Raw genomic sequence first — 24,732 nt, forward strand, 5'->3', positions numbered from 1 at the left:
TCCACACATGTGAAGCTCATTATTCTTGGTGCCTGAACTACTTCTTAATACTTTAGGGGGACCAAACAGAATTCTTGTGGTTTGAGGGGTTGAATAATAAATGACACTCTGAATTAACTTTTAACGTTTAAAAAAAAAAAAATTTGCTGCAGAGCATTTCCCACTTCCAGGCTGATCTACAGTACAAATGTCACAATGCCAAGTTAATTCCGCATGTGTCAACCAGCTAAATCTGCAGGGGGTTGAATACTACTTGTAGGCACTGTAGATAGATATTGTTACTCTATCCTATATCTTTATTTATCATCTACCTTCCATCTATAACTATAATTATTACTATCTATCTCCTTTGAAATTATCTAGATCAGTAAGTTATTAGTTCTCAACATTATTCTCATTATTTTTTTTTATTGCTTTTTTTTTTTTTTCTTCCTTTTTTTATGTGACATTTTGTTATCTTCAGACTTTTACAATGTTGCTATTGCTAATCTCGTCAGCATTTCCCCCTTATCAGTTTTTTTTTGGCCTTGTAAATGTTGTAGAGAATGTTCCGGAACATATTTCTGACACCATAATTAAATGTGAAGACGTTCCTTGTGTCTGCCGGGCCTTAGGAATCTACATGGATTGCCCTCAGTAGACCCCTTCGCTCTCTGTGCCGCCATTTGCAGGAAGGGATGTTACACACATGGAATTCATTTATGTATCGGGTGACAACATTGGGCCTCATTGGTTGCTACGGGGATTTGCTCAATCAGAGGGCAGCTTTCATTTCTTGAAGAGCTCTGGTGAGATGACAGCTGCACTGTGATTGGTTGCTATGGGCAACAGATGGAGGATTTGGGTTTTCTGCCTCGTTTTGGGCAGGCTTTGCTCTCAGACCCGTTGCCCCCTGAACGCTCTCACGTTTTGAGAGAGCGCTGCTGTTATGGAGCCATTTCTGGGCTTCTTCCTGGACTTTCCATTACCAGCAGCGTGCTACGACGTGATGTCCTTAAATAACTGCGGCACTCTACTAGGCTGATCTCATAGCAAAATGACGCCTCCTCTCCGCAGTCCTCCAGGCGTCCCATTAGCTATTAATGGCCATACTCTAAATTGCCTAGAGACTGGCAGAGCCAACAGCCGCTATAAAGGGGCACGTGACGCGGCTCCCGTGTAGTCAATGACATCTAATAATAAACGGACTTGTAAATTGTCTCTGTTCACTTTGGTGTCATATAAAACACATGATCCAGCACAGTATTCACTGAGGAGAGCAGCAGTCTGTACTTCAGAGCTGTGCTTCCTCTTAGAGGAGATGCTTGGGGCTCAGCAACGTGCCAGACAAATCTCATCCGAATGAGCCCCTAACCCGATGATGGCATTTACAAATGCAAAAAGTTACTGAATAAAAATCAGTTCAATGAAGACTGATAATACCGCCATATGGTGACTGTATATAGATACCAGGTCTGCAGACCAATATACTCAATCACAGTACAGTGTTATACAGTGACGTACAGCTGACGTTCTTTCTGATGGAGCCGTTCACTTTTTCCGTCTTTTTCACCTGGCCCAGACCACCATGACCACTTCTTCCATCCACGACTCATCTGTAGGGATTACACCAAAGACACGTTTCTCTTCTCGTGTTTCCACTTATTCCCAACATGCACAAGCTCCCTATCCTGCTGATACCCCAATGCTGACACTATTGCTGCCATATTTGACCCTATTACTTTATCTGTTGCGCAGTAACAGTGCCCCTTAAATAGCATTAACGCACCCCTTGTGACCTCTACGGGGATGCTGATGTGTAGTATGTGCCCTTGCCGTTCTATAAGCAACAGTGTAGCCTACATAATAGAGAGGGGCTCGCTGTTCTCCCACAAAATGCAACAGCCAATACCGTTTGAGTGGCGGTTTCTCCGGGTGGTCCCTGGGTGACCCCCTCTCCCCCCTTTTTTAAAATCTTGTAACTATTACTCTCACAAGTGACTCCCCAGCAATAGGGGTGTACAAGAAGATGACAGACCCCTAAAAGAGGGCTGTGTGAGCAAAAAATGGATATATTGCAAGTAAATCTGTGCAGATTACCTTACAACTTGTGTACGCTGGGCGGCTTTTTTTTTCAAAATTCTCCGCACAGACCTAGAAGGAAATAATTTTATCCGCCTGCAGCCACCACTAGGGGGAGCTCACAGTATGTGTATTTGTACAGGTCCTATAAATCTGAATGTAGTGAGCTCCATCTAGTGGTGGCTGCAGGTAAAGCGAAGCAGTTTAAAAAAAAAAAAGCCAAAGCCCGTATAGGAGGACCTCAGTGTTAATAGCAGGTGGCCCAATGACATACTTTGCATTGGCATATCGGGGTTTTAGGATAGACCTCTACGTATGGGGGGAGAAAAAAGCTATGCACCTTTTTGTGTTTTTTTTGTCCAATGTATCTGCGTTATTGTCACGTGTTATAAGCTCATGTTATATAGCGATGTTTGTACTCCTTTAAATATTCATATCATTACACCGGTCATAACCATTGAATTAGATTAGCACAGCCCATAATGTCTGCCTCCCCGCTCTGTGACCTGCCTCCATCTCTCCACATAATAATTGCTCCTTATGTCACTTTCGTAATGCCGAGTGACCTATATAAAAACTGCAATGAGTAATCAGAGCGACTTTCCCCCTCCTTCCGCATCCACCGCTCCAGTCATACACTCTAAAAATGGAAATCTGCTGCGGCGGGGGAGGGGAGAAAAATGCCATTTGTAGATATCGCTGCGAGGTGGAAGAAGCGCGGCGATGAATTATACATCTGCCACAGTATGTGTTCCTCCATGGTTTGATAGAGGGACGCCGATCCCTTTATATAACATTCAGGGCTCAGCGGAGGTCAGGCTGAATTTACGTTGTGTTTTGCAGCGCCTATTTGCCGCAAATACCAGGATGGCACCTGGGGTATACGCCATATGCATCCCTAGGCCTCTATTCACCCAACCTGCCCTATAGGAAAACTCCAATCAATGTCAGAATAAAGCCGTGTCAACGAGGCAGCGAATTCTGCTGCAGAAAACTGGCGGCAAAAAATCAGCATGGAATTTTCCTGAGGATTTTCTTGATTTCTGTGGATTTTAGCTTTTATAGTTCAATGGATAAATTGTAATCTGAATAAAAAAAATTACAGGTTATCATGATGCAGAAAATTGAACAATTTACGTGGCAACGTGGAACATGAAAATTTATGGGATGTGGTTTGTGGGCAGATTGCATTTTGGTTAGGAATACACCCAAAACTTAAAAATAAGTGTAAAATGCTTAGATACCACCTCAAGGAATATGATACCAATTCCATCTAACCAGGATAGAAACAATTCATAATATCAAATTGAATGATCTAGGTCATCAATATCAGATCATTGGGGAGTCGCACACACGTCACCCCACTGATCAGCTGTTTTGGGGTCCCACGGCTGCTGTAAGTACACCGTGTATAAAGCCAGAACAGCACAGCGCCACACACTGTATAGTGGCCATTCTAGGGTACTGCAGCCAAGATCCCATTTCCTTTAATAGGAATTAAACTGCAGTACCAAAAGCAACCACTATACAGTATTAGGCGCTCTGATACGGTTTCTTCCTGGCTCTTGGACCTTTAAAGCAGCAATCACACTGATTTATGTTCAGTGCACTTGTCTGTTTTTAATGTTCTGTTATTTTCCAGCAATGTGGCCTGTGAGACTGAGACCTGCTATTGCTGCAGGTTACGCGTTAAAATTCTGTTATCCAAGAGATGGTGTGTGTGTGAGTGACAGACATGGGTTATTTAGGGGCCAATGTTCCTCCTTTGTGTCAGATGCAGCGGACCGGTGTAGTGAGCAAAATCAATGTTGAGTAGTGGCTGGGAAATGATTAGAGGAAATATCTAGAACGGTGTGCTGCACCAGATAACAGTGGACACTGGCCGGGTGTAAAGGAGAGGAGAAACAGTATGCCCTGATAGAGGGCGCCACCCCTGAGGGGCAATAGGAGCCAGGTAAGGAGGGTGACTGCATGCTGTCGGTAATGGCTGTTACAACCGCATTGATGGAGCCAGTAAGGAGCAGAGAGCTTCACCCAAAGTAGTCAGTGGGCCAAAGACTGGTGGATGAAACAGCCCAGGTGTTCAGGAGGTTACGGCTATCAGCTTGGTGTTGCTGTGACTGGTTTAAAGGAGTTGAAAATGCTGGTGCTTCAGATGCACCATGGTAAGGTGGGGAGACCAGAGACATCATGTATGTACATATACTGTGCACAACTTTTAGGCGGTGTAGCAAAGCCAGGTAGGTTAAATCCTAGCACTGCAGGTCTTAGATGCACCTGATTAGCTTTGACTAAGAACCAGTGCCTGTGGTCGCTAGGTATGTCAGTCTGCTGGATGTTGAGCAGAGTAGTGTGCTGCTGGAGAATGACAAGCCAAAATGTGAGCCTTAGCTGGGAGGGAGACATGCCAGAGTCTGTCTGAATGGAGACTGCATAGGGTAGCTAGGAAAGCTAAGCAGTCTGTGTGTGCAGAGAACAGTGTGGAAGCTGCAGCCTGTTTAGTGTGAACTCTGCACAGAGTTGAATACTTCTGTTTGGTGCTGAAAGCTGCTGGAGCTCAGGGTGAAAGGGATACAGAGACTGGTAGGATCCTGCCTTTTCTGTGTATGAAGTTTGCTCTAGGAGAAAGGACTGTATTCTGTCCGGATGAGCCGCACTGACACATGTGCCTGCTGAATGAACGGTTTATTTGTTGTGATACTTTTGTGCCCAGAAGAGGCTGTTTTTTGCTTCTTTTTTTAATCCCGTGGAGTTTTATGAAATCAATAAAACTGCATCTGTTTGGACCTAACCACATTACCTGTGTGAACGCTACCTAATGCCTGAGCGTGCGAATTCCTAGAAAAAATGTAGAAAAAATGCTGCAAGGGAAGAATGGTTTGATAAAATACAAATGTTGATACTTTATTTTTAGCAATTAACCGAAAAAAATGCAAAGTGACCATAAATAGAAACAGCCCAATGTGGTTTTATTTATCATTTTGGTTTGTCAGGGAGGCAGCGTATTCTCCGTTCACACTGCGGAGGGCGCTGGCATCTGGTCTGGCCTCTCATACATAGGCATAAGGGACAACTTTTGACCAGCCTTACCCAGGAGGAGCTCCCATTTGTGGCCCCTCTGGCAATACCCCTTTTTATGAAGTCCTTTCCCAAATTTCCCTGACCTTTTCTCCTTGTCCCAAAAAAACGAAACCTCCTGGAACAGCTGGAGGTTTCACCAAGGGTCGGCAGTGCCTAGGGCAGACGCCTTCAGAAGTCTGGGCTGTCTCTCAGTAGTTGGTAACCTGTGTGGATTGGCTCAAAATGGGCATTTTGTGGCACTTTTTTTTATTTTTTTTTTTAAGGCAAATCCAGAAAACAAGGACAAAGTTTAAAATGTCCATAATTTTGGGAGCTGCCTGGAGGGGTCCTGCTCACTGGTGCATGTTGTCTTCACAGGTGTGTTTCTTATTCCGTACTTGCTGATCGTTTTTGTCGGAGGCATTCCAGTGTTCTTTTTGGAAATCGCTTTGGGTCAGTTCATGAAGCAGGGAGGAATCGCAGCGTGGAACATCGCCCCGCTTTTTAAAGGTAACCAAAAAACTGGAGAGAACAGATGGCCGGTTATCTATACCATAGGCAAGAAGAAAATGGGTCCTCACACTCTAAGGAGCAAAGTCATATGGGGGCAGAGGGGGCCAAAATTCTCTAATGTTCTCTACTTTCTGCAGGTCTTGGTTTTGCTTCGATGGTGATCGTGTTCTTCTGTAACACCTACTATATTATGATCCTGGTCTGGGGCCTCTACTATCTAGTGCACTCATTCACCAACACCTTGCCCTGGGCCACCTGTGGAAATCCGTGGAATACAAAGGAGTGTACTGAAGTCTTCCTTATAGATCAATGCTCCAACGAGACCACAACAAATGGCACCAATTTCAGCATCATGTACAACATCAGCTGTGATGCTCTCCTGAACAAGCGCTCTCCTGTCATTGAGTTCTGGGAGTAAGTATGGCAGCGGTTGTATTCTTGTACATGTGGGACAGTATTATAATAGTTATACTCTTGTACATAGGAGCAGTATAATAGCAGTTATATTCTTGTACATAGGGGCAGTATTATAGTAGTTATATTCTTGTACATAGGGGGCAGTATTATAGTAGTTATATTCTTGTATATAGGGAGCAGTATTATAGTAGTTATATTCTTGTACATAGGAGCAGTATTATAGTAGTTATATTCTTGTACATAGGGGCAGTATTATAGTAGTTATATTCTTGTATATAGGGAGCAGTATTATAGTAGTTATATTCTTGTACATAGGAGCAGTATAATAGCAGTTATATTCTTGTACATAGGGGCAGTATTATAGTAGTTATATTCTTGTACATAGGGGCAGTATTATAGTAGTTATATTCTTGTATATAGGGAGCAGTATTATAGTAGTTATATTCTTGTACATAGGAGCAGTATTATAGTAGTTATATTCTTGTACATAGGGGCAGTATTATAGTAGTTATATTCTTGTACATAGGGGGCAGTATTATAGTAGTTATATTCTTGTATATAGGGAGCAGTATTATAGTAGTTATATTCTTGTACATAGGGGGCAGTATTATAGTAGTTATATTCTAGTACATAGGGGGCAGTATTATAGTAGTTATATTCTTGTATATAGGGAGCAGTATTATAGTAGTTATATTCTTGTACATAGGGGGCAGTATTATAGTAGTTATATTCTTGTACATAGGGGCAGTATTATAGTAGTTATATTCTTGTACATAGGGGCAGTATTATAGTAGTTAGTCTTGCACATAGGGGCTCTTTTTACTATAAAATGTTTCAATGGCACCAAAGTACTAAACCATAAACCACCACCTGGCTATTTTGTATCGCCATATTTACAACTTGTAAAATAAAGTTATCTACCGCATGGTATATAGCAAATAAAAAATGGAATTGGCAATCCCTTTAAAGAACACCTGTCCTTTAAACACCAACCTAATATACAGTAAAGTGCCCCATTTCTTATGCTCTCCAGCTTGCTGTCTGCTCTCTTCAAGTGGGCGGTTCTTCATTAACATTCTGCCAGCACTGTCGGAGTTAGAAATTCCTTTTCCTCACTTCCCAGCATGCATTGCTCCTATTCAATAATGGAGACTGAAATGTACCCACCCCTGCTGCCTGTAGCTAATGACATAGACCCGCCCCTACACATGGTATTAAAGTGTTGACTGATATGTATAGCCCAAATTTGTCTCTGCTGCTTCTTTTTACTTGTATTACATTATAATCATGGAGCTCGTCTCTCATCAGTCTTATACGCTGGTCTCTTTGGCAGGAATAAGGTGCTGCAGATCTCCAGTGGTCTCGATAAGCCGGGGCAGTTAAACTGGCAGATGATACTATGCCTACTGGCCACCTGGATCATTGTCTATTTCTGCATCTGGAAGGGAGTAAAATCCACAGGAAAGGTAAGGAGCGGGTGATGATCACAGGGATGCCCCTGTAAAGTCTCGGGTGTGTAAACTGCAGACTGGAGGGTGATGAAGGGTCAAATACAACCCCCTCCATGTGCCAAACGGTGTTCTCACCTAGAAAAAATCCATGTGCAATCGGACAAAAAAATCATCTGTACATCCCCTGTATGTAAGTACAATGGAAGTTTCTTGCGCCTCTATAGGAGCACCATCACACCATCGATTTTAAACATTCTATTTACTTAAGCAGAGATCTTGAAACAAAGTACAGTACAGACCAAAAGTTTGGACACACCTTCTCATTTAAAGATTTTTCTGTATTTTCATGACTTTGAAAATTGTACATTCACACTGAAGGCATCATAACTATGAATTATCACATGTGGAATTATATACTTAACAAAAAAGTGTGAAACAACTGAAAATATGTCTTATATTCTAGGTTCTTCAAAGTAGCCACCTTTTGCTTTGATGACTGCTTTACACACTCTTGGCATTCTCTTGATGAGCTTCAAGAGGTAGTCACCGGAAATGGTTTTCACTTCACAGGTGTGCCCTGTCAGGTTTAATAAGTGGGATTTCTTGCCTTATAAATGGGGTTGGGACCATCAGTTGTGTTGTGCAGAAGTCAGGTGGGTACACAGCTGATAGTCCTACTGAATAGACTGTTAGCTGCTTTTTTCTTGCCATAATACAAATTCTAAGTAAAGAAAAACGAGTGGCCACCATTACTTTAAGAAATGAAGGTCAGTCAGTCTGTAAAATTGGGCAAACTTTGAAAGTGTCCCCAAGTGCAGTTGCAAAAACCATCAAGCGCTACAAAGAAACTGGCTCACATGAGGACCGCCCCAGGAAAGGAAGACCAAGAGTCACCTCTGCTTCTGAGGATAAGTTTATCCGAGTCACCAGCCTCAGAAATCGCAGGTTAACAGCAGCTCAGATTAGAGACCAGGTCAATGCCAAACAGAGTTCTAGCAGCAGACACATCTCTACAACAACTGTTAAGAGGAGACTTTGTGCAGCAGGCCTTCATGGTAAAATAGCTGCTAGGAAACCACTGCTAAGGACAAGCAACAAGCAGAAGAGACTTGTTTGGGCTAAAGAACACAAGGAATGGACATTAGACCAGTGGAAATCTGTGCTTTGGTCTGATGAGTCCAAATTTGAGATTTTTGGTTCCAACCACCGTGTCTTTGTGCGACGCAGAAAAGGTGAACGGATGGACTCTACATGCCTGGTTCCCACCGTGAAGCATGGAGGAGGAGGTGTGATGGTGTGGGGGTGCTTTTGCTGGTGACACTGTTGGGGATTTATTCAAAATTGAAGGCATACTGATACAGCATGGCTACCACAGCATCTTGCAGCGGCATGCTATGCCATCCGGTTTGCGTTTAGTTGGACCATCATTTATTTTTCAACAGGACAATGACCCCAAACACACCTCCAGGCTGTGTAAGGGCTATTTGACCAAGAGGGAGAGTGGTGGGGTGCTACGCCAGATGACCTGGCCTCCACAGTCACCCGACCTGAACCCAATCGAGATGGTTTGGGGTGAGCTGGACCACAGAGTGAAGGCAAAAGGGCCAACAAGTGCTAAGCATCTCTGGGAACTCCTTCAAGATTGTTGGAAGACCATTTCCGGTGACTACCTCTTGAAGCTCATCAAGAGAATGCCAAGAGTGTGCAAAGCAGTCATCAAAGCAAAAGGTGGCTACTTTGAAGAACCTAGAATATAAGACATATTTTCAGTAGTTTCACACTTTTTTGTTAAGTATATAATTCCACATGTGGTAATTCATAGTTTTGATGCCTTCAGTGTGAATGTACAATTTTCATAGTCATGAAAATACAGCAAAATCTTTAAATGAGGAGGTGTGTCCAAACTTTTGGTCTGTACTGTATATTATAAAACTGCAGAAATTAGCTGTTAATACAATAAGGGCAGTATTTATGGGTGAGAAATTCAGATTTTTTTTTTTTTTTCTTGTGACATCCTATAGAAAAACGGCAAAAAGCTGTGGCGATGGGGAAAGGGCACAAACGACTCTGAGCTGCTTTTAATATATGATTGTTTAATGGATGTTTTTTGCTGCTCCCTGTTTTGGAGTGATATCAGGCTGGCACCTCATCATCATGACGGGTACAGCCTGATAAGCAATCGCCCCCTAATGAAGTCCCCTCCCTCACTGCTCCCTCTTGTCCCCGAGGGGACGATTCGCGGCTCTTGGTGCTGATTGTCATGTGGGTCACGAGTCTTCCTCTTCTCCTTCCCACACGGCTGATTGCACAGGACAGGAGGATTAATCAGAAAGCGTCAGTGTAATCTCTGCAGCCGCCCTCCAATACTAATGGGTTTAGGAAAAGGACCAAGAATAGGGCGGCAAACGTAGAAGTGGAGACTGGCATCAATAGGACAACATGGTGTAATGTATAAGGCTGCAACAGGTGCTTTTTAAAGGCCAATGACACCTGGATGGTATGGGTGCCTGATGTCAGGCCAGGCGCTGCACAATCCCTTTAAGGGCTCATGCACGTAGAAATGTCATCTGCAGAGACGCCATCCCTAGGGATTTGACCCTCGGGCACTTCATGTGCCTCTTTGGGCATCCTCTTATACTCTCCCCTAGAGGTACAGAGTTGTGAAAAACTGCATGCGGTGCCAACTTAAAGCACTATATTCTTTCCTAGAAACAATGCCATTTTGTAAAATAAGACGCCCCAAGAAGTCGTCACATGGTGCCATAATGGAGTGTCTATTGGTCTGTAGCACATGTGCTGCCGAGCAGGGTACACGCTCTGGGCTTTGCCATAGTGGGTGTATTGCCATTAAAAATAAGGGACAACCCAAATGGTCGTTGCCTGAATCAATCACCTGATTGTGGCACATGCCAACCACAGGGTCAGAAATTCAATTGCCCTTTCTTTGCTTGGCACAAAGTTGCACATACATATAATCTTTAATGCATCATTCCCTTATGTTGCAGGTGGTCTACTTCACCGCTCTCTTTCCGTACGTAGTGCTGATTGTTCTCTTGGCTCATGGAGTCACTCTGCCGGGGGCGCTGGACGGCATTGTCTACTATCTAAAACCTAACTGGTCTAAGCTTGCGGAAGCTCAGGTGAGAAATACTGACTCCACCAGCAGAATAGTGAGTGCAGCTCTGGGGTATAATACAGGCTGTAACTCAGGATCAGTAATGTAATGTATGTACACAGTGACTGCACCAGCAGAATAGCGAGTACAGCTCTGGAGGATACTACAGGATGTTTTGGCACAGCAGGGCCAGTTTTGGAGCATGGCAAGCTGGGCACTAAGCACAATGCTCCCATCTCTTAGGCCATCAAGGACTGGTTAAGAAATGTATTTATTGGATACTGTATGATATTTTTTGGTGACTCTATGGTGGTATTATTTGGGCACTGGCAGGCTAAATTTGCTTTTAGCCAATTTTAATGAAAAACAGGCTCCGCAAATGTAGAACCGGGAGTTTTTTTTTTTGTTTTGGTCAAAATGGGAGCTGTAGTTACACTGCAGAGAAATCCTGCGTACCTTGTGTCTGCTGCATTCTCTGCCGCCGGCTCATGTCTGCTCCAATTTATCCAGATTCACCGCAGACTCGCTGTCTTTTCCTCCAGGTATGGATTGATGCTGGAACACAGATCTTCTTCTCTTACGCTATCGGTTTAGGGGCATTAACGGCTCTAGGCAGCTACAACAGATTTCACAATAACTGCTACAGGTGAGCAATGCCCCCAACATGGAGGATACGTCACATTCAGGGTTTTCCTATAGGGGAGTATCTTATGTGACAAGTCACCACTGACCAGACACATAGCGGCCTCTATATATGGAGCTTATTCTTCAGGACACAATGACCTTCATAGACACATTCCCTGTACGTCTCTCACCCTATAGGTATAATACTGTGGGGATAAACTGCATCCTCTCTCCACTCATCTAGGCCATAAATTTCACATGTCTATAAAATTGAAGGGGACAAATGCTCTGAGCTTATACGTAGCCCAGACAACTGCTATATCCTTGCTGCTATACACAAAAATATAACTACTATAATACTGCCCCCTATGTACAAGAATATAACTACTATAATACTGCCCCCTATGTACAAGAATATAACTACTATAATACTGCCCCCTATGTACAAGAATATAACTACTATAATACTGCCCCCTATGTACAAGAATATAACTACTATAATACTGCCCCCTATGTACAAGAATATAACTACTATAATACTGCCCCCTATGTACAAGAATAGAACTACTATAATACTGCCCCCTATGTACAAGAATAGAACTACTATAATACTGCCCCCTATGTACAAGAATAGAACTACTATAATACTGTCCCTTATGTACAAGAATAGAACTACTATAATACTGCTTCTTATGTACAGGAATAGAACTACTATAATGCTGCCCCCTATGTACAAGAATAGAACTACTATAATGCTGCCCCCTATGTACAAGAATAGAACTACTATAATACTGCCCCCTATGTACAAGAATAGAACTACTATAATACTGCCCCCTATGTACAAGAATAGAACTACTATAATACTGCTTCTTATGTACAGGAATAAAACTACTATAATGCTGCCCCCTATGTACAAGAATAGAACTACTATAATACTGCCCCCTATGTACAAGAATAGAACTACTATAATACTGCTCCTATGTACAAGAATATAACTACTATAATACTGTCCCTTATGTACAAGAATATAACTACTATAATACTGCACCCTATGTATAAGAATATAGCTACTATAATACTGCGTGTCCTGATTCTGGTTTCTGATGTGTCTTCCTTCAGGGACGCTTATATTCTGGCTGCTATAAACAGCACTACGAGTTTCTTTGCTGGCTTTGTGGTTTTCTCTGTCCTGGGGTTCATGGCATCAGAGCAGGGAGTGGACATATCGAAGGTTGCAGAGTCTGGTGAGTAGAGGGTGGTCTGATCTCTTGTGGACCTCTCATGTAGAAGTTCAGTGATTTGTATATTGTGAGCAGAGAGATTCTTTTTCTTTCCTTTTCTTTTGCTTCTCTTGAATGTTCCATTCACACCAGACAGTCAGGATTCTGTTGGCTTCTTGCGACCATTGTGCGTTGCGGAGAGCTCTTCCCTGACCGGTTGCGTCTCGCTGTGCCCTCCAATGTGCTGACGCTTTGTCTGAATTGTCGCATACAGGTCCCGGACTGGCCTTTATTGCATATCCAAAGGCCGTGACTTTGATGCCATTTGCTCCGATCTGGGCAGCCCTGTTCTTCTTTATGCTTCTGGTCCTTGGTCTTGACAGTCAGGTAATCCCAAAGGATTCTAGGTAAATGTCTTAAAGGGATGTAGTTAAGGTAACACATCATCTTTAAAAAAATCGTAAAATGTTGTTTTGGTTTGGGGCCGGATTTCCCACAGAAAGCTAATTTGTCCAACATTGGAACTGACCCATCCGGAGGTTATTGCCCACGTGGCCAATTGCGCCAAACAAAATCCCCAAATGTAACTTTCCCACCAAATTTCTCTTTTGGCTTCTCAATATCTAATTTTGGGTCCTTGGGAGCCACCATTGCATTTAATTGTTGCAATATCTACCTATGTTGACCTTGTCTCGCAGGGTCAACGGCCATTAGATGGGAAATCCGGCCCTGATCCTTTTTTACTAGCCGTAATAATTCGATGTCTTTATTATTGGGATGCTCTGGTCGTATTTTGGCACCCAGGAGCAATGTCTTGTTTTTGTCGTGATATCTCCAAGTGCAAAGCAGGACCTGCCCTCCAGTCCCAACAGGACAGCTGTCCCCTCGTCATCACCTTCCTCTTCTCTTACTTGGGCCTGAGACAGGGAACAGGTTGGACACTGGCACCTTCAGGGCAGAGGCAAACAGGGCAGAGGTGGAGGTGAAAACGGGAGGAAGCCGAGTTGGCCAATGGTGTGCAGGGTATGGGCAAAGGGGTGTCAGATGACCTTAGTATGTTCAGCTTTGTCTTGGCATGCATCTTGCACCTCATCTTACTTGCTTATTCCTGTTCTGTTTCTGAACAGTTTGTGGGGGTCGAGGGATTCATTACCGGGATCCTGGATTTATTTCCTCAACCAATTAATGGCTTTGTGCGCAGGGAGGTCACAGCTGCACTCTGCTGCCTTCTGTGCTTCATAATTGACCTCTCTATGGTGACCGAGGTAAGAAATAATGAAGACTGCTTTATTCCAGGTGTAAAATGATGTAAATTTACTTAGCCCCACACACTTCCTGCATTCTTCGGTTCTGCAGGGGCTGGACTAAGTGGAAAGCCCGCCCCTGAGGAACCACAAGGAATCAAAATTCTGCTATGATCCTCTATTAGATGTTCTGTGGTCTTGGTTATGACAACTTTTTTTATCTTAATCATTGACCAGGATCTAGAAAGTCCCTTCTGGGGAATGTAGAAGAGTTGCCGTAAAAACTCCATGTGGTTTAACCCTTTAGGGCGGGATGTACGTCTTCCAACTTTTCGACTACTATTCCGCGAGTGGCATCACGTTGCTGTGGCAAGCTTTCTGGGAGTGTGTGGTTATTGCATGGGTTTATGGTAAGCAATTATTAATTATATATTTGCTGCAAGTACTTTTTACTTTATCAGTCTATAGAAGTGATTTTAATAAGGGAAACCATCATCAAACTGCTAATGAACCTGCTATTTTGTTATGCCTCTCTATTTACCGCATTTTTCTAACTATAAGACGCACTGGACCATAAGAAGCACCTAGGTTTTAGAGGAGGAAAATAGAAAAAAAAATTAAGCAAAAAATGTGGTCACAATGCACTGTTAAGGGGGAGGGGGTCTGCTGCTGACACTTGAATAGGGGTAATGTCCCCCAATTCTGATAATATCCCCCATCCTGGTAGATATGCCCCCCCTTCCTATTATACGTGGCTCCCATCCCCATCCTGGTATGCATGGCATCCCTCAGCCTGGTATGCATGGCACCCCTCATCCCTCAGCCTGGTATGCATGGCACCCCTCATCCCTCAGCCTGGTATGCATGGCACCCCTCATCCCTCAGCCTGGTATGCATGGCACCCCTCATCCCCATCAGGCTGCACATAAAAAAATAAATAAATAAACACTCCTACTCGCCTTTCTTCTCTCCTCCAGCGCTGCGACCTGTCTACCCGCACTGATCTCGCCATGTGAGCCCCGGCATGGGCGTGGGGAGGGGGTGAATATTCATGCCCTTTAATAGCAGGCACATGCAATCGCCCGGCAGCAGCAGGAGCCGCGCTGCTGATACACTGTGTGCCGCTATTAAGGAGCATGAATATTCATTGCTCCCCAAGCCTATGGGTGTGCTTAGCAGTGAATATTCATTTTCTTTAGCAGCGGGGACAGTGTAGGCTGCAGCAGGCGGCTGCTGCCTCCTTTGCCCCCTCCGCCGCCGCAACCGCTCCCCCCCCCCCCCCCAGCACAGTATATACTGTGTATATATGTATATACTTCTATACGTCCCAAGCAACATTCGGACTAGAAGACACACCCCCATTTTCCTCCAAACTTTTGGAGGAAAAAAGTGCGTCTTATAGTCCAAAAAATACGGTAGTACTTTGTATAATATCGCCCTATAGCCCTATAGTCTATGGGCTGGGGGTCTGATATTTAATGGGGTTGTCTATGGGCCATGTCCCATATTTCAGGTCAGCCCTATTCACTTGAATCCCCCAATACCAGGCACTGACCAAATCAACAATGGCGCTGATTCCATAAAAGGCAGAATTTTTTATTTATTTTTTCTCTAATTTTGGAAAAAAAAACTTTATTCTCCCCTGGACCACACCAATCAATGTAAAAATTTTCAGTAGCATCTGAGCTACTTGCTGATGGTTTCCTTATAACAAAAGACAAATTGGGAAGTGAATTTAACAGATTTTTTTTTTTTTTTTAAAAAGTAGCATAAATCTAATTTATTAATTATACAAAGGTTCTCAGTTTTTCAGTTTTATCGACTCTATAGCTTTTTTCGTAAACCCAGATAATGAAAATAAGGCCATATGGTCGTATCTACTTACTACCAATTGATTACTGTCTTATCACACACCGTAAACTACGATCATAGATTCACAGGCCATTAACTTATTGTCCCACAGTGGAAAATGAGCAGCGTTAGACTATAATTCTCTATGAATTAATCTGATATTTGTGACCGTTATTTGGTTCATGAAACTAATTGGTAATGTCCGGGGTATAAGAATCTGCATATTATTGGCGTCTTAAGTTCTCTCCTCTTCTATATTACTGTACCGCTACTATACAACATTGAAAAACCAAAGACAAGCAAAATACCCAAATAACTGGAAGTAAATGGATAAATCGCACAGTGCAAAAAAAATATGATAAATAATAAAGGGTATTTAGTTAACATAATTTTGATCAAAATAATGTAAAAGCCATGCCCCTTGCATGTTTGGCCAGTCTCCTCCTATGTGACCTTGTGTTGATTGTGGCTTTCGTTCTCTTTAGGTGCGGACCGGTTTATGGATGACATTGCTCGGATGATTGGTTACCGGCCTCTCCCTTACATGAAGTGGTGCTGGTCTGCGATTACTCCTCTTGTCTGCGTGGTGAGTTATGATGAAGATTAGAAGTCACTATGGCAAAACTAGTGAAACCTATCAAACCACTGGCAGACGCAGAGGGCCCCCGTGCAAGAAGAATGTACACAGCTCAAAAAAAATAAAGGGAACACTCAAATAACATATCCTAGATCTGAATGAAATATTCTCATTGAATACTTTGTTCTGTACAAAGTTGAATGTGCTGACAACAAAATCACACAAAAATAATCAATGGAAATCACATTTATTAACCAATGGAGGCCTGAATTTGGAGTCACCGCCAAAATTAAAGTGGAAAAACACACTACAGGCTGATCCAACTTTGATGTAATGTCCTTAAAACAAGTCAAAATGAGGCTCAGTATTGTGTGTGGCCTCCACGTGCCTGTATGACCTCCCTACAACGCCTGGGCATGCTCCTGATGAGGCTGAGTATTGTGTGTGGCCTCCACGTGCCTGTATGACCTCCCTACAATGCCTGGGCATGCTCCTGATGAGGCTGAGTATTGTGTGTGGCCTCCACGTGCCTGTGTGACCTCCCTACAACGCCTGGGCATGCTCCTGATGAGGCTGAGTATTGTGTGTGGCCTCCACGTGCCTGTATGACCTCCCTACAACGCCTGGGCATGCTCCTGATGAGGTTACGGATGGTCTCCTATGGAATCTCCTCCCAGACCTGGACTAAAGCATCCGCCAACTCCTGGACAGTCTGTGGTGCAACGTGACGTTGGTGGATGGAGCGAGACATGATGTCCCAGATGTGCTCAATCGGATTCAGGTCTGGGGAACGGGAGGGCCAGTCCATAGCTTCAATGCCTTCATCTTGCAGAAACTGCTGACACACTCCAGCCACATGAGGTCTGGCATTGTCCTGCATTAGGAGGAACCCAGGGCCAACCGCACCAGCATATGGTCTCACAAGGGGTCGGAGGATCTCATCTCAGTGCCTAATGGCAGTCAGGCTACCTCTGGCGAGCACATGGAGGGCTGTGCGGCCCTCTAAAGAAATGCCAACCCACACCATTACTGACCCACTGCCAAACCGGTCATGCTGAAGAATGTTGCAGACAGCAGATCACTCTCCACGGCGTCTCCAGACTCTGTCACGTCTGTCACATGTGCCCAGTGTGAAGCTGCTTTCATCTGTGAAGAGCACAGGGCGCCAGTGACTACTTTGCCAATCCTGGTGTTCTGTGGCAAATGCCAAGCGTCCTATACGGTGTTGGGCTGTGAGCACAACCCCCATCTGTGGACGTCGGGCCCTCATACCACCCTCATGGAGTCAGTTTCTAACCGTTTGTGCAGACACATGCACATTTGTGGCCTGCTGGAGGTCATTTTGCAGGGCTCTAGCAGTGCTCCTCCTATTCCTCCTTGCACAAAGGCGGAGGTAGCGGTCCTGCTGCTGGGTTGTTACCCTCCTACGGCCCCCTCCACGTCTCCTGGTGTACTGGCCTGTCTCCTGGTGTACTGGCCTGTCTCCTGGTGTACTGGCCTGTCTCCTGGTAGCGCCTCCAGCCTCTGGACACTACGCTGACAGACACAGCAAACCTTCTTGCCACAGCTCGCATTGATGTGCCATCCTGGATGAGCTGCACTACCTGAGCAACTTCTGTGGGTTGTAGAGTCTATCTCATGCTACCACAAGTGTGAAAGCACAACCAACATTCAAAAGTGACCAAAATATCAGCCAGAAAGCATTGGTACTGAGATGTGGTCTGTGGTCCCCACCTGCAGAACCACTCCTTTATTGAGTGTGTCTTGATAATTGCCAATAATTTCCTTCTATTGCCTATTCCATTTGCACAACAGCATGTGAAATTGATTGTCAATCAGCGTTGCTTCCTAAGTGGACAGTTTGATTTACTTTGTTATATTCTGTTGTTTAAGTGTTCCCTTTATTTTTTGAGCAGTGTATATCGGCTCTTTGCAGTCCAATAATTCAGCATAATGCACCATTCCGCCTGTTTCGGAGGTGGTAGTGGCCCCTGACCTCTTAGACCCCTGTGCGGTTGCACCAATGATATTTCCGCCCCTGTATCAAACACTGTCTGCGGAGAGATGAGGACTGTGGTGTCTTATGGATGGTATCACAGTGCCACCTACTGGTGATGATCAGTACTACATATTTCAGTGCTAATCCCTTTTTTGTCCTTTGATTTTAGGGTATTTTCGTCTTTCATGTGGTTAATTACAAGCCTCTGACTTACAACAAAACCTATGTGTATCCCTGGTGGGGTGAAGCGATCGGCTGGGGTCTGGCCTTGGCTTCTATGCTCTGCATCCCGCTCACTGTTGTATGCAAGCTGCTAACATCCAAAGGGTCTCTACGGGAGGTCAGTGTCCCAAAAATACTTGTGTTCATCAAAATGTGATTTCAATTAAAATAAATGCTGTTTACCAGCAATTCAATTGGGAGCAAATAAATTCGACAATCAAATTATTGTCTGATTTTTGAGTAAATCTATAGTTATGGCGATGCCAAATTAAATGTTTGTTGTTTTTACCAGTTTCTCCAAAATTAAAAGAATAAAGTTTGTCATATTGTGTACAGTAACTTTTGATGCAAATTAAAAAAAAAAAAAAAAAAAATTATTTTTTTTTCCCATTGTGGGATGCATACCAATTTTTGTAATCGTATATTAGATCATGTTAAATTCTATCATATATTATTAAATAATATAAGATAATTATCTAATTTAATTATATTAATATATTTTAATGATTTTTATTAAATATAATTATATATTTAATATATACTAGTCAATTATATTAATACTATCAAATATTTATATTAATAAATATAATATATTAACATTAAATAGCAATTATTTAATTATTAAATATTACAACAATTAACAAACAATAGGATTTCAGTTACTAATAAATATTACAATTAAATAGCTGAAATCATATTATTTAATTATATTATATCCCTAATAATTTTCCCAGAGGCTATGCAGCCAAAACTTGTATTTCTGGCAAGGGATTAGCCATTATAAGGTTTGTCTAATCTAAGATTTTTTATTTCTTGCAGCGCTGGCACCACCTCACCACCCCGGTGTGGGGTCACCACCATCTTGAATATCTTACCCCTGAGGCAGAAACCAAACTGCTCCCTCCCGACTCGCTGGTCACGCTCAGCAAAGACAAAGCCACTTTGTTCGAAACCGTCATCTAAGAAGCCGCCTATGCGAGCAGGCGCCGCTTATCGTGTGTCGTAACGTGTTGTGCCAATCCGTCCATCTGTCCTTAATCCTCTGTGCTGCTGTCCGTGACGTGGCAGAGCCGCTGTGGGGGGCAGTACTCCATTATATCACCCATCCCCCCCCATATATATCATATCAGCATCTACCCTGTAATATCTCGCCGGGGACATATCACCGTATATATCGCCTGCTCCATGCCAGTATTAGACTATGCCCAGTCCTGGGTAGGATACATAGAATAGTCTTGGCTTGTACCCCCTGATTCTGGATAATGAGGGGCTATGTAGCTCATCTGTAGACCACTGGACCTATACATGAGGCCTCCCCGTCACCCTGATCAAACGATAGAGGGGTCCTATAGATCATATTGGGCTGGGTTTTGTCACCCAGGATGCAAGGGCATGTTTTCCCTCTTACATGATCCTTTTTTCTGGAGTGTGTTCTGATCTGCCTCCAGTAGGTGTCACCAGAGACGCCCTTCTTCCTCCTGGAGGAGAGTTCATTTGCATACCTGATTCTCAGGATGCATTTCTTGTCTCCACGACTGGGGGAAGAGGAAGATTTGGGGGTAGGAAACCTGATCGGGGGCCCCAGTGAGCTGTAGGACCCCTCCTCTATGTACTGACCCTTCACATCCTCAGTATGTAGCATTTTACAGTCATTCCTTACTAATTTAATTAGTAGAAATAGGACAATTTATTTGGACTGTTGGAGATATTTGCCGGGTGCCCTCATCCCCTATGGTGCAGAATACTTTTTCCACCAGAAAAAAAGGGAAATATAATTACATCCGAATAAATTGGTTCCGTCGTCTATAAAACAATCAGTGTTAGGAGGGGCCCAGGGAGGAGGAAATGATTCTGGGGTCCCATCCTCCATCCATACAGAACCTGGTCTAAAAGCTCCATGGTTGATCAGTGCCAATCATGATGAATATTATTAGAAAGTTCTGACCCAGGGTGTACGGCAAAGGAGGCATGCAAATTACTGCTTCAACCCAAGGCCAGATACAAGAGGATTCAGGGGCCATGATAATATATAGAGCACGGTAGACGTGTAATGGACAGAGCAGGTAGGGCTGTTAATTACTGATTTCCATCCTTAAAAAAAACAAATAAAAAAAAAAAACAGCGCCACTCCTGTCCTCAGGTTGTGTGTGGTATTGCAGTTCAGCCCTATTCACTTCAATGGAGCTGGTAAAACCCACGGCCAGATGTGGAGCCGCCATAATTTCTTAGCACTAATCAACCCCTTTAAGGGCCTTGGTAACATAGAGATGAGTGCAGTGAGATTCAGGGTCCCAGGAATGTATAGAGTGTGTGTGGGGGGGGTTATTGGTGATGTAGAGAGCAGGATGGGGTTCAACCCATTGATGTCCAATCTATGTGCTAGAGGGACCGTTTGGGCCTCCAGCTCCATTACCTACCTAGGATTGCAGATTCTTTACACCCTATAGCTACGTCCCTACTCCAGGATATTTGAGGAAGTCAGAACGTAAGGTTCCCTGAGCTTATAATGGGGTCTTTACATTAAAGGGGCCGATATCTGGAACCCCCATCAATCAGCTGATTGAGTGCTGCAGTAGACTGGAAGTGGCACAGCGCCCTTTATAGTGCGGAGGCTGTGAATAGTACTGCAAGCTCTCTCCTATTCACTTTAGGAGTTATTTTGAAACATAAACCCTTTAAAGGGGTTGTCCGGTCTTCTGATAAAATTTCTGAATCCTGATAGCATGTGGTGCGCACTCTGTCAGGATTCACCGGTATTGCTGGTCAGAGCGAGCAGCCATGTGACCGCAAGTATACAATTTGCATACATGTGATCACATGCCAACTAGACGTGCTCAGCTTCTTTCAATTCACTTGTGTTGAGAGAGGTCGAGCATGTCTAGTCGGAATGTGGCCGTAAATGTGGAAATCGCATGGTTGTGGTCACGTGTCCACCCACTATCACTAGGCTTACTTGTGAATTCCTGACACTGTGCATATCTCACACTAACTAGACATTTCTACCATCTACTGGTAAAATATAAATCTACATTACACAAAAGTCTTATACCTGGTATGAGAACCTTTTTTTGTGACTTCATCACGTATATGACTACACAGGGGTGGGTGTTGGGGTTAGCTCTTGGTTTTTGGTTCAAGGGCTACTTCTTGAATGATCACCAGAATGCCAGTACATTTATTTTTACCCACACAATGATAGGATATGTATAATACACTACAAATATGATGGATATAAAGTCTTACATAGTAATTTGCCCACTCATGGGCTGCTGTCCTCAGATATTAGAAATTACAAGGGAGTGGGGTGAGGTGCTTTTGAGCTTTGATCTATCACATACACTTGAATGTTACTTTGTTTAAATATGTTTGTTAGTTTTACACTTAAAGTCTGTCCTTAAAGGGGTCCCATCACTTCACATAAATATGTAATTTTTTTTCCCCTGGTGTAAATGCCGCTGTTCTCCTGAATCCGGCGCTGTTTTTCTTTTGTTCCTGCGTCCCTCCGTCCCGGAGATACGGCCTATTCCATGTATATAAAGCTAGACTTTGGCTAAGTGTTCTTAAGCTCTTTGTGGGCGTGTTCTTGTGAATCACGCCCAGTTGGCTAACAAGACTAGATTTATATACCTTAATTAAGTGGCCATATCTCAGGAACGGAGAGGCGCAGGAACAAAAGAAAAACCTCTCCGGATTCAGGAGAACAGCGGCGTTTACATCAGGTAAAAAAAATACTTATTTATGGGAAGTAACAAACTTTTTCATCAGACGTATGACCAGGATCAGTGAGTAGGGACACATTATAGATAACATATCATGGTATTTACTGTATTCTTTTGCTCAAACATCAATATTTTTAGCTGTTTGTGCCACTTTGGTACCCGCACGTGCCTCTTGCCCATAATCGGGGGTCGTGACTTCAGACAGAGTTTTATTGGCTGGTGTCTTAAAGGAAAAGCGTTGGCGTAATGAGCGATCCCGTCTTTAAGATCAAAACCCTTAAATATCCTTAACTGATAAATGATAATGTAGATTGCAATAAAAGGGCACGAAGTGGGCAGTAGTGCCATATTATTTATGGCGGTTGCCTTTTAAAGAGCTTTTATTTGCCACCAAAGAAGCGATATGATACTTGATGAGTTTTTTTTTTTATAGATCTAGGTCATTGTGACAGCAAAACCTTGTGCATTATCAGGGGGTCCCAGACTCACTACGGATCATTTGAACACTATCTTAAGGAAGGGTGAAAAAAAAAATATCACTACATTGGGCGCCGCTTATCTTGCAATTAAAAAAAAATATATATACACAAGGTTGCATTGTTAGAAGTGACACTTTTGTCATCCATGGTTTTTATCTTTCTTATCCAGAAGAGCCATTAAAAAATAAAATATTTTAATGTAGTATCTCACATCTTTGAGATAATGGGTCCAGATATATATAATATCCCAGAATTTTATTATTTTTTTATTGCATTAGGAAAAGGGTTAACTCAATGCAGAGAAATCATTTATTTTTTAAAGGAGCAGAACAGTATTTTTATAGGTATGGATATATAACCATCTACAGTATATACCGTATACACTGGACAGACGTATATTCATCCTATTATAGCCCATAAATTTCAGGATCATGGGGGAGGCGCTGCATGTTTGTGCCCCTCGTCTGGAAAACCCATGTTCCATTGTACCCAGCCCTGATCCTGCACGTCCTCTTGCCCTTCTGGTTTCTGCCCCGTTGATGCTCGGTGTCTCCTGATGGCCATTATATATTGTGATGTTCACATTCATCATTATCCTATCCTTTACAATTAAATAAAAACATTTCTAAAATCATGAAGAAAAAAAAAGTTTTCTAGGAAACAGCGCCTTTGCTGTCTACAGGCGGTGTCTGGTATTACAGCTTAGTTGAGCTGAAAAAAGGGGGGGATACTATTTTTTCCTAATTTTAGGCAACCCCTTTAAAAAATCTTCATGAATGATATCTGGGCGGGGCTATCTGTGTTTAGTCTACGAGTTCAGGCCCCCCAAAAACCATGAAAAAATAATAAACATCATCGATATACCGTCCATTGTGCAGTTGTGTCCTGGCACTGTAGGTGGCAACAGAGAACCTAAAAATGAATTGTTTTAATTTAAAGAAATTTAATAGGGACGTGGTGTCCATTTGGTCGCCCTTTAACTATTGCAAAACTACATTACCCAGCATCCCCTTGCTTCCAGCACATGCTGAGTTATTGCTCTGCAAGAGCTAAAGAGCTGCCAGTTGGAGACCACTTGCACAAAGTGCCATCCTTATGCCATTTTCTTGTGTACGGTAATATGTGGCATGGGTAGATCATCCTGGCTTTGCCGTGTGCCACAGATGTTGCTTGTAATCGTGTTACTTGTGTGCCAAAATCCCTTTAAAACTGTTGTGTAAAAGCAGTAGGCGACATGTTTTTTTTGCTTTTTCTGCTACAAGGGGGACTAGAAGTCCCAGCAAACAGGGGAGTAAAGTTGCCTATGTCTCCCACCCCCCTCCTCCTTTTTTCACTTTTGCCAGCGCAGTGTTCACACCTCCTTATTTTAACGCCGATCTAAGAGTATTTCTATAGGTCTTATTTTTATGAGTAGACATCAACTGTATGAATAAAACTAGAAAACATTGCAATAAAAGCAAAATAAAATAGTAACGCAGCGCGAGTGGTGGTTATTTCTGTCTTTTAAAAACACAAAATATCATCCCGGAAAGATCCGCGGCTTCCAGCCATATTGATGACTCTTATCTTTTGAGAAGGGGAATAATCATTTAGTAAATTTTTATATTTTCCTAAGTAAAAGGCACCAAATTTCTGGTTCTGGGGGACAATTTCCTGCTGATCAGTCCCTATTTTTGATTGGTGGCCAGATGAAGCCATGCCTCCTCAGTCAAGGGGGCGGGACTTGTTGTTTTTGGTCCTGCTGTAGACAGAATGGGGAGAGGCTCCTGCTGCAGCAGGGAGATTAATGCTTTTATTTGTTTGTGCATTTTCTGTTTAGTGCCCCTTTTTAAGGACAGTAAGTGTAAAATCTTCCCGCAATGTGCAAGAGGTGAGTCTTCCAGACCAGAGGAGAGATTTTCAGCTCTGGGACCTTTTCAGATGTAATAAGACCCCATAAATTAAAAATGCATCACCTTTACTGTGCTGCAGTCTTCTTATGGGGCAGAGGGGCTTCATTAGTATTTTTGGGTTTGACTGCATCACCTAGTTGAGTCTCTGAGGTCTGGAGTAGAGGCCGAACAATAGGGCGACCCGTCCACATCCCATTGTCTTTCCTATTTTTTACAGTAGTGTTCAAATTAACAGCAGTCCCATATGACTAACCAGATAAATCCCTGTTTTTGGTATAGATTTTATCA

General features: G+C 43.1%; 1 protein-coding gene across 2 annotated transcripts in view; it reads left to right on the top strand.

Moving 5' to 3' along the window:
* Positions 1–24,025, top strand: part of LOC141157495 (sodium- and chloride-dependent creatine transporter 1-like) — a 53,499-nt gene extending 29,474 nt beyond the window's left edge. For both annotated transcript variants that reach the window (XM_073644864.1, XM_073644865.1), the window contains 12 exons: positions 5,500–5,631; positions 5,772–6,048; positions 7,385–7,517; positions 10,508–10,642; positions 11,160–11,263; positions 12,361–12,485; positions 12,736–12,848; positions 13,589–13,726; positions 14,013–14,115; positions 16,042–16,142; positions 18,302–18,472; positions 19,174–24,025. In XM_073644864.1, the coding sequence (XP_073500965.1) occupies positions 5,500–5,631; positions 5,772–6,048; positions 7,385–7,517; positions 10,508–10,642; positions 11,160–11,263; positions 12,361–12,485; positions 12,736–12,848; positions 13,589–13,726; positions 14,013–14,115; positions 16,042–16,142; positions 18,302–18,472; positions 19,174–19,317 (1,676 nt within the window). In that variant the 3' untranslated portion in view covers positions 19,318–24,025. The remainder of the gene's footprint in view (positions 1–5,499; positions 5,632–5,771; positions 6,049–7,384; positions 7,518–10,507; positions 10,643–11,159; positions 11,264–12,360; positions 12,486–12,735; positions 12,849–13,588; positions 13,727–14,012; positions 14,116–16,041; positions 16,143–18,301; positions 18,473–19,173) is intronic.
* Positions 24,026–24,732: the final 707 nt, after the last annotated feature.

The sequence above is a fragment of the Phyllobates terribilis genome, unplaced genomic scaffold, assembly GCF_046119375.1.
Source record: "Phyllobates terribilis strain yellow unplaced genomic scaffold, ASM4611937v1 Scaffold_8__6_contigs__length_399053987, whole genome shotgun sequence".
NCBI classification, from domain to species: domain Eukaryota; kingdom Metazoa; phylum Chordata; class Amphibia; order Anura; family Dendrobatidae; genus Phyllobates; species Phyllobates terribilis.